The sequence below is a fragment of the Branchiostoma lanceolatum genome, chromosome 9, assembly GCF_035083965.1.
Source record: "Branchiostoma lanceolatum isolate klBraLanc5 chromosome 9, klBraLanc5.hap2, whole genome shotgun sequence".
NCBI classification, from domain to species: domain Eukaryota; kingdom Metazoa; phylum Chordata; class Leptocardii; order Amphioxiformes; family Branchiostomatidae; genus Branchiostoma; species Branchiostoma lanceolatum.
In genome coordinates, this window is record NC_089730.1 from 5,723,789 (window position 1) to 5,736,515 (window position 12,727).

Consider the following 12,727-nt stretch of genomic DNA (forward strand, 5'->3'; position numbering starts at 1 on the left):
CAAGTTTTTCACATGCCCAAATGGGGGGGAAAATGGCACCAAAACTTGTTTGGCCGGTTGCCATGGTTACAATTGGTTTTGAGAAGAAAGAAAGCAATTTTGAGGGGTTGTGGGCATAGTACTATCACTGTGCAGTATATGAGCCAAATCGATTTTTTGACCCCTGCCACCATTGTTTGATCCTTACAGACATTTGCTCTTAAGCATTATAGGCCAATGATTTAGTTCTAAAAAATCAATGTCTTTGCCAGAATTTTGAAACTTTACATTCAAACGATAGGGCACTTGGTAGGTATTTGAGGATTGAAGACCGCTTTATTATCTCATTCATGGTTATGGAGTTATATCTGACCAAATTTGTCCCCCCCCCTACTTAATATGCCAATGACACAGGTCTAAAAATCAACCTCTTTACCAGAATTCTGAAACTTTACTTTCAAGCGATAGGGCACTTGGTAGGTATTTGAGGATTGAAGACCGCTTTATTATCTCATTCATGGTTATGGAGTTATAGCTGACCAAAGTTTCGCCCATACTTATATTATGTATTATAGGCCAATGACACAGGTCTAAAAAATCAATCTCTTTACCAGAATTTTCAAACTTAACATTCAAACGATAGGGCACTTGGTAGGTATTTGAGGAATAGAGACCACGCTATTATCTCATTCATGGTTACGGAGTTATAGCTGACCAAATTTGCCCCCCCCCTCCCTACTTAATATGCCAATGACACAGGTCTAAAAATCAACCTCTTTACCAGAACTTGAAACTTTAGTTTCAAGCGATAGGGCACTTCGTAGGTATTTGAGGATTGAAGACCGCTTTATTATCTCATTCATGGTTATGGAGTTATAGCTGACCAAAGTTTCGCCCATACTTATATTATGTATTATAGGCCAATGACACAGGTTTAAAAAATCAATCTCTTTACCTGAATTTTCAAACTTTGCATTCAAACGATTGGGCGCTTGGTGGGTACGTAAGGACTGAAAACCGCTCTGTCATCTCATTCATGGTTACGGAGTTATAGCTGACCAGGGAACCAGAACCTTATCTGCATAATCAATGAGAATAATGTTAGAAGGTATGAGGCCGTGGAATTCTATTCTATAGATATGTATCGACTAATCTTTCCAAATCCAACAAAGGCTGCAAAAAGACGTCTTTATTATAATATAATCACTATATTTTAATGCTCATTATCTGTAAAACTATACGTTTCAATTCAAGTCATCATCGTGAAACTCTTACTAGAATGAAAGGTTTCAACTTCCACAATACTTGCAATAGTCATCTATAACCTAAATCATGATATGTGATGACTTTGAAGCTATTTCTATAGACAATATCAGAACGTATAGTTCACATTTCTTGAAAATCCCTGTTATATCCCATCTGCATAGCCTGAAGAGCATAGCTCTCAGCCTTGTTGTATTCCCCAAGTTTCCACCAAGCAGCAGCCAAATTGTGAAGTGACAGAGTAATGTGTGGATGCGTGGTGTTCTCGATGTAAATACTCTTCTGCATCTCTAGTGACTGTTCAAAGTAGCTGATTGCCGTTCTATAATTTCCAAGTTCACCCCAGGCAGCACCCAAGTTGCAAAGTGCCTGTGCTATGTCAGGATTCACAGTACTTTCTCCATAGATACTCTGTTTCATATGTAGTGCCTGTTCATGGTAGCTGCAGGCCTGTAGATTATCCCCAAGGTCACTCCAAGCATGACCCAAGTTGCTAAGTGACCGGGCTATGTGAGGATGTGCAGTACTCTCCCCATAGATCTGGCACCTCATCTGAAGTGACTGTTAATAACAGTTGATAGCCTTTCTGTGATCATCAACTTCACTCCATGCATTCCCTAAGTTGAAGAGTGAGTCAGCAATATCATGGTGTGCAGTGCTCTCTCCATAGATACTCCGTTGCATCTGAAGTGACTGTTCGTAATAGCTGATGGCCTTTGCGTAATCACCGTGGTCCGCATAGTAGGCACCCAAGTTGTTAAGTGACTTGGCAACATCGCGATGTGCAGTGTTCTTACCACAGATACTCCTCGTCATTTCTAGGGATTGTTCGTGATAGCTGACGGCCCTTTGAAGAGCCCCAAAGTCACTCCAGGCATTACCCAGGTTGTTCAGTGATGCAGCAATATCGCGATGTGCATTGCACTCACCATAGATACTATGCCTCATCCGCAGTGAATGTTCATAACAAATAAGTGCTTCTCTGTGAAAACCTAGGTCCCTTACTGCATTTCCCAAGCGGTCAAGTGATCTGGCAAGGTCAGGATGTGCAGTGCTTTCTCCATAGATACTTTGCTGTATTTTTATCGATTGCTCATAATAACTGACAGCTTTTCTGGAATTTCCAAGGTCACTCCATAAGGCACCCAAATTGACCAGCAAAGTCGCCATGTCGGAATGTGCAGTGTCCGTACCATGAATGATTTGCATCATTTCAAGTGACTGTTCAAAATAGCTAAGGGCCTTTCTATAATCACCTAGGTCACTCTGGACATTACCCATATTGTTAAGTGATGCAGCAATGTCAGGATGGGCAGTATCCTCTCCATAGATTCTCTGTCTCATATTAAATGATTGTTCGTAGAGCTTGGTGGCTTTTTGTGGATTACCAAGTGCCATCCAGGTATTAGCCAGGTTGCTTAGAGACGACGCGATGGCAGGGTGTGCGGTGCTCTCTCCAAATATTGTCTGCTGCATCTGTAGCTACTGTTCGGAAAAACTGATGGCCTTCTTATAGTCACCAAGCTCCCTCCAGGCATTACCCAAATTGTAGATTGAGTCAGCAATATCAGGGTGTGCTGCGTTGTCACCATAGATAGACTGTCTCATTTGTAATGACTCTTCGAAATAACTGGCAGCCTTTCTAAAATCTCCGAGATCAATCCAAGTGGCACCCAGGTTGTAAAGTGATGCAGCAATGGCAGGATGTGCAGCATGACTATCATCATAGATAATTAACTTCATCTGTAGTGACTGTTCGTAATGGTTGATTGCCAGTCTGTAATCACCAATGTCCTTTCGCGCATTGCCCAAGTTGTTCAGTGTGGTGGCGATGTGAGGATGAGCAGCATTCTTACCGTAGATTGTCAGATGCATCTGTAGTGATTGTTCGTAATAGTTGACAGCCTTTCTGGAATCGCCAAGGTTCCTCCAAGCATCACCCAAGTTGTTTAATGACTCGGCAAGGTCGTGATGTGCAGCGTGTTTGCCATATTTCTGTAGATCGTTCTGTAGTGCTTGTTCTGAATATGTCTTTGACTTTTGGTAGTCACAAAGGCTTTTGTATACTTCTGATGTCAATTTTGCAGACTTTTCAAATAGAATCGGTGGCTGCTTTTGTGTCTTACCGTTGGCAAGTTGAGAAATAAAGAACTTGAATGGCCTTGCGGTGTAATAGTATCTCATGAGCTGCTGTATATTAGAGAAGTAGAACACCTTCTGTAATTTCTCCTCAATATCTGTGTCTGCTGACATTGACGATAAGGCTGACATGTTTTCCATCTGGCCACGATTGTTCATATAAGTCCGCAGTCTCAGCTCTGCTGAGATGCTGACCAGCACCATCAAGTGATGTCCGTTCTCACTGTTAATGACCCCATTCTTTATCATCTTTTCAATAGTCTCCCATATTGTGGTCAGTTTTATACCATTGAGTAGCGCCCAAGAAGAAACTGCGAGGCTACAAAATCGATAGATCTCTTTCTTTACATTCAGTAGACTGGCAGTTAGAGCCTGTATCTTAAATGTTGGTGCATTCTCGCTCAGTGTAGTAACGGCGTCTATCAAAGGGATTATTCCATTAGTATCTTGAAGTTCCTGAGTCCATAAAGAGGTATATTCATTAACCAAGTCCTGTTCACCTGTGAGAATACACACATTCCCCAATATACTAGCAAGATGGTAACCCTTCTTTAAATGTAATGTAAGGTCATCTTTCAGAACTTTAATCAGCTCACTTGGTGTATGGATAAGCTCACATGTTGTGCCCTTGCCCAGTGGCGTCTTGCATGCATTTGGCATGGCTCCATCAAATGCAAAGCCACGTGGTGTTACAGAGTCATAGTACCAGTTGTCCATTGGGTCATTTGAGTAAAAATCATTAAGGGACTTAATTGCCATGGCTGGGAGAATAGTTTCTCCTAGATTGATGACATTGAGATGCAGATAGTGAGTGAAATTTCGGAAATATCTGACATCATTTTTTGTTTCCTTCTCTACCAAAATGGCAAATTCCAGATCGGAATATGGGGTTACTAACCCTGTAGATTGTGACCCCAGGCCAATCAAAGCAAACTTGCAGGGAGGGGAACCCATAACCTCCATACATTCATCTGTAAGACCAGATATAAACCCTTTACGATGACGAACAATTGTTTGAAACAATGCCTTGATTGCTTCTGCTCTCTGCTTTTCAACTTCTGTTACCTTTGGGTCGTCATCGTCAAGACTATATGGGTCAATGTGTTCTTCAATTCTTTTGATCTCCTTTTCTACGTACTCCCGATTTCCCTTTAACATCAGTTTGTGTTTCTCTATTTCACTGCTGCCTACTACCTTGTCTGTATTTAGCACATACCTAAGAAACGATTGGGTTATTTCCAGGACTGTTTCTATCATATCCTTTCTGTCTTGTCTTGATCTAACCAGTGCTGCATTGCAGAGTGCTGCAGCCTTGGTGAAATCACCTCCGTCTTTTGATTGTTTTCCTCTCGCCTGATAGACATCACTCAACTTGAGTAGGGGCTCTGCCTCTTTCCAGTGTTGATTTGTCTGATGTTGATTTGAATCTGCACAAAACAGCCATTGAAGGCTTAAAGCCAATCCATTGCAACAATGCTGTTCTTAATTTGACTCATCAATGATCGATCTAGATTACACTCACTTTTTGATACTATTGTTTCGCACCATGGTGAATTTTTACATACTAGGTAGCTTTTTTTGGTAATGAATACTACATACATATGCCTGCTTCCAAAGAACAAACACCATGATTAAGTTCTCCTGATCTGTGATGCAATGGCGTTTGCAGAAAACAATCTGACAATGGTTTTGGAATGGTAATTCTTTCCACAGGGACTGCATGATTGTATGGAGAGCTCTGGATATAGATCTGAGTTGAGAACTATCTTATAACCAAAGCCACATGCATTAAAATCCTCCTACCAGTAAAACCTTATATTGTAATACTCACCTTTCACATGAACAGACTTGAGTGCAGCAGCAAAGTGGTGTTCTGCTTTGTCCAGGTTCCCTGTCTTCAGGGCCCTGCAGCCCTCCTGTAGATGTTCTTTGTAGACGCTAAAAGAGAGTAAATGAGGTGGCAGACAAAATCAATATTTCACAAGATTCCTAAAACTATGATATACGAAAAAAACTCGTGGATAAAGGACGTGATGTATTCGAACTCTTATTTTTAGTGTGTCAGGGTTACTTCATGCAGTTATACCTCTGTGTGAAGTATGTCAATCACCATATGGATTAGACAGAAAGTAGGTAGTAAATATTTTTGTTTAAGATGCATTGTCTATACGATAAGAGCAATGTATACTTTTAAGACCTTTTCAAAACAGTATCATTATTGCAAATAAAATGACCTATGATTGCCATATGTGACATGGTCTAGCACCAGTACCTTAGCACGTACTAAATTTAGTTTAAGTAAGTCACAAACCTCTCAGTGTCCTCTTGTGTTTTGTGGCCGATGTTCACGAGTATTGCGCTACCCTCTCCTACCTTCATTCTGTTAAGAAACACATATTGTGACATCATATACGACGATTAATCGATGTGAATTATGACATAAAGCCACAGCATTGATTCTCGTCTGATTTCTAAAAAAAGAAATTGAGCGATGGTCAACATGACAATGACATACTGTACATAAGAAGACATGTCGGGTGGCAACCTTAGGTGTAATGGTAGAAGTGGCCGTAACGTTATTGGTAGAAGTGACGTCACAAGTGTGGTAGCCTTGAGTGTAGTTGTCACTACTAGGCTACCACACTAGTATTACGTTTTCAGAACTTCTTGAATAAAGGCATACAAGACTTGTTGGTTGTGACACCACGTTTTGTCGCTTGAATTATTGTTACAACGGTTATGGTCTCTATTATGAAAATTTGGGTATCCTCTTTTTTTTGCTCTTGTATTAGATTTAAGGTCCGTATGTTGTGGCGCAGCAAGTCATTTGCGATAAGTAGAGTCAGTGCGGTAATGTACATGGTATAATGAACGTACCCTTCTCTCTTTTTCTGCCTGATGAAGCCATGAGATCCTTGATAGGCAGTTGGAGGCGACATGAACCGGTGTCCTTTCCTGGCTTTCCTATTCCTGAGTTGCTCTTTTTCTTCTTGCCTCTGAAATAACAACACAGTGCACGTCCAGAGTCCACCCTACACTTTTCGACATCTCATTTGAGTTCCAAGAAGGGAATAACAAAAAAGAGCACGTTTTGGAAGATTTTTTAAAAACTATATTCATATATTTCCATGTCATCAGACGACATAAACAAATGAAAGTCTGGCATATAAAACAGAACCCATTGCAAAGCTGAGCAAATAGAGTTAAAATTGCTTACCTTCACCCTCTCTTTCACTTTTCTGGCATACCTGATGCGGTGTGCCAGCGTTTCGATGCCATCATTTGAATCGTCACACCGTTTCAGTGACCTCAGGTACAGCCCGGATGCTCTGTCAAGGTCTGCAATGTCTTTTCCAGCTACCCCTTTCTTTTGATACAGATCTCCAAGAGTCTTCAAAGATTCTACTTCTAGATGCTTATTTCCATCCACAATTGCCTTCACTAAAAAATGTGTGAAACCTTTAATCAAGGGCATCACATCTCGTCTTTTTGTCTGAATCTTTTCCTTTACTTCTTCAAGTGTCTTTGACACAGCCAATGTGACATTGCCTGAAATCGGAATCCCTAAATCGGTAAGCCTTTCATTGTATCTTAGCTTTGTGCATTTCTCTGCATATTTGATACGATGTTCCAGAACCTGTTTTTCCTCAATAATTTTACATCGCTGTAAAAGTCCCGTGTATAATGAACATGCTAATTTGAAGTTACTCGTTTTATGTGGCTGACATGTCATGGCCTTCCGAAGGTACACATCTCCAATACTTTTTAATGCCTCACACTCATAAACCTCATCTCCGCTACTTATGGCATGAACTAACTTGCCCGCATATCCCTCCTCTACAACATCAAGATCAGCACCTTGGTTAAAGATTAGGTCCAATTCACTGAATTCTTCAACTAGCGTTGATAGCTTTCGCATGCCTATTTCTACTGGTGAAGCGTCTGTGAACACAATCTATAATCTACTAGTATATAAGCTTCTCTGTGTATCAAATACGATAGACCCCTTTCGAGACTCCAACGCCATTGCAAAACCTGCTCTCGCGAGAGCACAATCTGGCGGGAACGTGCGTGAGGTGGTCATTGTCGTGTGGTCATTGTAATAGGTCTACGATCTATAACTCTAGCGCCAAAATTTGGAAATGGGCGTATTTGGAGGAGTCACATTTCCATCAGTGTCCTCACAATTAATCTAACGTCAGAATTCACACAAGCCGCCGTCTCATTGGCACGGTTGAAAGCGTTTGAGTTGTTTGACCTGAAGAACAATTGAAGCAAAATGAAGTAGTACTTTAAATGTTGTTGATCATTGGAGTGGTGGGAAATATGTTGTAAAGAGAGAATGAGAGTTTTACAACCTAAACGCAGGGCTAAAAGTCATTTTGTGCAATAGCTGTTCTAGTGCACATAACCTAAAATGTCGGTGCACAGAAAAATTCTTGGGTGAACAATAGAAGATGAAGTATGTCCCCGAAACCTACCAATAAAGTTTTAATCAATCAATTAATTAATCAATCAATCAATCAATCAATCAGTCAGTCAGTCAGTCAGTCAGTCAGTCAATCAATCAATCAATCAATCAATCAATCGCGACTGTTCGAGTCTGATGCATGGCGGCAACAGACATGTATAGTGAAGTTTCGAGGTTTGAAAAAAATGATTGCGATAAACACAAATTCGACAGCTATTTTTTCAAACTAATAATAAAGCATGGCACTGCACGAAATGACCAAGGATCATGACATACTAGATCCGGACATGGAACACGGGGATCCGGAACCTCAGATCTGCCAGAATCCGAACGGATACGGGACCGTATTCTACTTACACAACTCAAATCTATCTGCATTAACCTGTATATATGTCACAGTAGAGATTAGAAACCAGTAGAGTTCCAGATTCTATTAGTAGAGATTAGAATTCCAATCTCTACTAGTAGAGATCGGAATTCTTCTGGTGAATCGGGATCTAAATATTGGGATTCCAATCTCTACTTGGAGAATTCCAGATTCTACTGATAGAGATTGGAATTCTAATAGGACAAATTCGGATTGCATCAAAATGTTTTGAAAAATACACTGAATCATTTCACACCTAATATCTAGCATAGGTAAGCCTACATTCACCATTACTAATTCTAGGTGAATGACTTTATGTTTTAGATCTAATAAACCTTCTGCCACGACACATTGTAACCATATGGTCAGCCGTCTGGTCCAACCTTAGTCAATGGCTGTACGTAAATGCCACTGATATGTCAATCAGAGACATTTGCATACGGCCATTATGAGTTTGTGACTCAATACGCTCGACCAGTTTTTTCCGGTTCGTTAATGACTCGGTAAATAAGAGCTAATTCACCCAAGCCAGTTCCAAAGTTGATATCAGATATCTAAAACATGAAGTAATTCACCTAAAATTGTAATGGTAAACGTAGGCTTAGCTATGCTGAAATTTTAGGTGTGAAATGATTCAGTCTATTTTCCAAAACATTTTGATGCAATCCAAATGTCTCCTATTACTAAATTTTAGGTGTGAAATGATTCAGTCTATTTTCCAAAACATTTTGATGCAATCCAAATGTCTCCTATTACTAAATTTTAGGTGTGAAATGATTCAGTCTATTTTCCAAAACATTTTGATGCAATCCGAATTTCTCCTATTACTAATAGGAGAAATTCGGATTGCATCAAAATTGAAATTCTACCAGGACAATGTCCAATTCTAATAGTATCAGAATTGGACATTATCCTTGTAGAATTCCAATTTCAACTAGTAGAATCTGGAATTCTCCTAGTAGAGATTGGAATCCCAATATTCTGATCCCGATTCCAATCTCTACTAGTAGAGATTGGAATTACAATCTCAACTAGTAGAATCCAGAACTCTACTAGACTAAGTAGAGATTGGAATTCCAATCTCTTCTAGTAGAGTTCCGGACTCTACTGGATTCCAATCTCTACTGTGACACATACAAGTGGTACCTTGAGTCCCAATACATGTATGTGGTTGTCCCTCAACCTGTCCCAACGGAAACGGATTACTTAGCCACGTCACTTCAGTATTGGGATCTTGAAGATGTTGAATTTTAAAAAGATGCATCAATTCAACGATTCAGCATTTCTAAGTTCACAACCCATGGCCATTGAATGCTTAACAATACTGAAGTGATGTGGCCAAGTAATCCATTTCCTTTGAGGCATGCTTAGGGAAAATAGTGTTGCGAACCTCATACGCACGCAAAAGATGCGTTGAATTCGTTATTTGTATGCCATGTGTGCGTCACACATAGGTCGATGTATTCGAAAACAATTCAAACTTTTGAGAGAACGACTGCGTATTAACAAAATTTAATGAGGAATTCATACAGAATTGTATATACACACAAGTGTGAACGGGGCTCTAGAAAAAAAGCACAAGTGAACGGGGCTCCAGAAAAAAAGCACAAGTGAACGGGGCTCCAGAAAAAAAGCACAAGTGAACGGGGCTCCAGAAAAAAAGCACAAGTGAACGGGGCTCCAGAAAAAAAAGCACAAGTGAACGGGGCTCCAGAAAAAAAGCACAAGTGTGAACGGTGCTCTAGGAAACCCTTACTGAGTACCCCTGGACTTTGCAACAGGTCGCTGTATAATACTTAATACATGAAACTGAAGTGGACTGTTACATTTTAACCAGTCTGTCAATACAATCACTGAATGGTCAATATATAACATGTCTACATTGGTTGTAAATTATTGTGACATCATGGTAGCTAGCCAGTGATTGGATCAGCTGTGCAAACAGCCCCCAGTCACGCGCTGGTCAGGGGGAAATTCTTAACCCTTAAACACCCAAACCCTTTTTTGGGACTAAAATGACTGAACGGGGTAAAAAATGACCCCATAATGTTTTGTTCAGTAAAATCTCCCTTTTCACTTTTTTTCGCTGATTGTTATCCGTACATTGTTTTATCAATGTACGGGGAATGTTTTGGCATGTTTCGGTATGAATAATTCCAGTCATTATCATAATTTATGCTAGAAGGTAGGAAGCACCACGTCCTGAACTATTCCTATTTAGACCGGGAGTGGATTTTTTAGGCCCATGTCATGTTGCATAACTCCTGAACGGCTTACGCTAGAGCCGGCAAATTTGGTGACGGTTCATAAAATTTCCTTAACAAAGATTACAAATAAAAATAGTAAATTCAGCGTTTTTGTGTTGCCATGGCAACGGGGTTTTGACAAGCATATTTCACAAAATCTGCTAATTTCAGTTCAAACAATAACGTTTCGAGGCTTTCTTGGTACACCACACTTATTTTCTCACATTGTTATCATCTCATGTAATCCAATGTAACTTTCCTGATTTAACATTGTTATTTTGTGCTGATTTGATGACGTCATCAGTCAAAATCCAAGATGGTGGATAGAATCACGTAAAATTACGTCATAATGACGTAATGTGTACATCATAATGACACAAAATTTGTTATGGTAACATTAACTTACATGTGCATCATCCTCTGAAAATGTGGTGGTAGTTTAGGTGTTACAGAGGGCAGGTCTCAAAAACAGCACATTATTTTTGCTGGGGTCAAAAATGACCCAGTGGAATCACTCCAGACTGTTTTCCATAATGTCAACAGTATTGTGCCAATCTCCCTAGAAAATTAGGAGAGGTTAGAACAGATGTCTACTTACAAGGTCACGGAAGGATATTTTTTTCCATCAAACATGTTCAAATGGCACATCAAAATCCACGCTTGGGGTAAAAAAATGACCCCGTTCGGGTGCTTGAGGGTTAAAGGATGTGTAGGGGGCGACAACGCTTAAAGGTAAATTTTGAAAGGTATGCCACGATAAATTTAATAAATATAATTTGTAAAATAAATTTTCGAACTGTGAAACGAGCGGGTGTTCCGTTGTGACTTAACTTGTGAGCATTATAGCATTCGACTACGTGATACGAAGAATGTCAGTAACGCTAAACGATGAATTCAGGATAGCAAATAACATGATACGTAGCATTAAAGTGCCCAATTGCCCTTCATAAATAATTTATCGACAGCGCTTAACATTGAATTAGAGAGACCCGACAAGACTAACGGTAAATCAAAATAGCTCGCTACGCCTCACGGAATAGGGGTATGCAGACCCTTACATACCCCGCTATACTTAATGATATTCACTGTTAAATTCTGGAATACGTTATGTACACGTACAGCACATCTGTTTTGTCTTGACGGGTATATTCTGTCCTAGAGCTGAGGTAAAGGGATAAACACTGATTGACGATGATAAATTCTCTTGTACACCGCCACATGAATGCCGTCCTGATGATAGTGTGTCCCACAATACCATGTCTTACGCCTAGTTTCGCCGCGTCACATCTACGATCCGGAAGTGGATATGATATACTGCAAATCGGTAGCACGAAAGCCCCCATGCTTTCCAAAATCGACTGAGAGAAGAACGGATCACTTATAATTCAACATCTTTAATATGCAACTGCCACCTTGTTAGCTTGGCACGTACACTGTGTGCAATAGAATATTTGTACATGTGAAAATTAATAGATAGAAAATGAAGAGATTACGTACGTACCTCGGGTGTCACGGATTTCCTGTAGACCGCCTTCCTAGCGTTCGTGTTCTGTGATCATTAGTGCTTTAAAAAATTGGACAACGGGCGACAGACGTAGTACGCACTATCAAAGTCACTGACCAGTATGTTGTAGGTTTATATACGCCCGTTTGACGTTTGCATTGAGGGCGTTACGTTAAAGTTGAAGGTCCGTCACTTGTAAACAGTCATTGTTTATAGATCGAGTGGCTTTATACGTGTCCAAACCAACCTAACCGGATTTTTTTAGTGTTAACCTTTGTCAAAGGTCAGCAGTTGAGCAGAGGAAAATATAGACATAGTGTTAGTATACGCTCCGCCGCAAGGTGGCGTGCAGCGGGAGAGGTGTTGACATAATCATGTGCTTATCGGTTTACCGTAGATTATCGGTAAATCGGATTAGCGTTAATTACATGATTAACTATTCATTAAAGATGTAGTGGATTAAATGTGACGTCGTCTTCTTAAATATTTATCCACCGGGCATGTCCAGGAGTGTGTGATGTTGCATACAATACCAATGACGTGGAGCTACCCTAGTGGACACTTGTGTCGCGGTGTGATATATAAGACGGGGAGTTCTGTAATAAGTTTATCCCAGTTCGAAGTACTGTAGTCACTATGGGGCTAGCAACTTATCTTAACTCCAAGATCTTGTAGTCAAGCTGATGAGAAGAAATGAGATACACTTGAGATAAATAAAACCTGTAGAAAGTCGCTAGCAGGCCTAGACTCAAACTTGA

At 40.2% G+C, this 12,727-nt stretch overlaps 1 protein-coding gene across 1 annotated transcript; it reads right to left on the reverse strand.

Annotated features, from left to right (window-relative positions):
• Positions 1 to 1,153: 1,153 nt before the first annotated feature.
• LOC136442356 (uncharacterized) lies at positions 1,154 to 12,366 on the reverse strand. Its single transcript, XM_066439166.1, has 6 exons — positions 11,967 to 12,366; positions 6,599 to 7,639; positions 6,259 to 6,377; positions 5,693 to 5,761; positions 5,213 to 5,319; positions 1,154 to 4,808 (listed from the first exon to the last, which is right to left on the reverse strand). Exons 2-6 carry the CDS (start codon positions 7,298 to 7,300, stop codon positions 2,725 to 2,727), a joined length of 3,081 nt encoding a protein of 1,026 aa, XP_066295263.1. The 5' UTR covers positions 7,301 to 7,639; positions 11,967 to 12,366; the 3' UTR covers positions 1,154 to 2,724.
• Between the last annotated feature and the right edge of the window lie 361 nt (positions 12,367 to 12,727).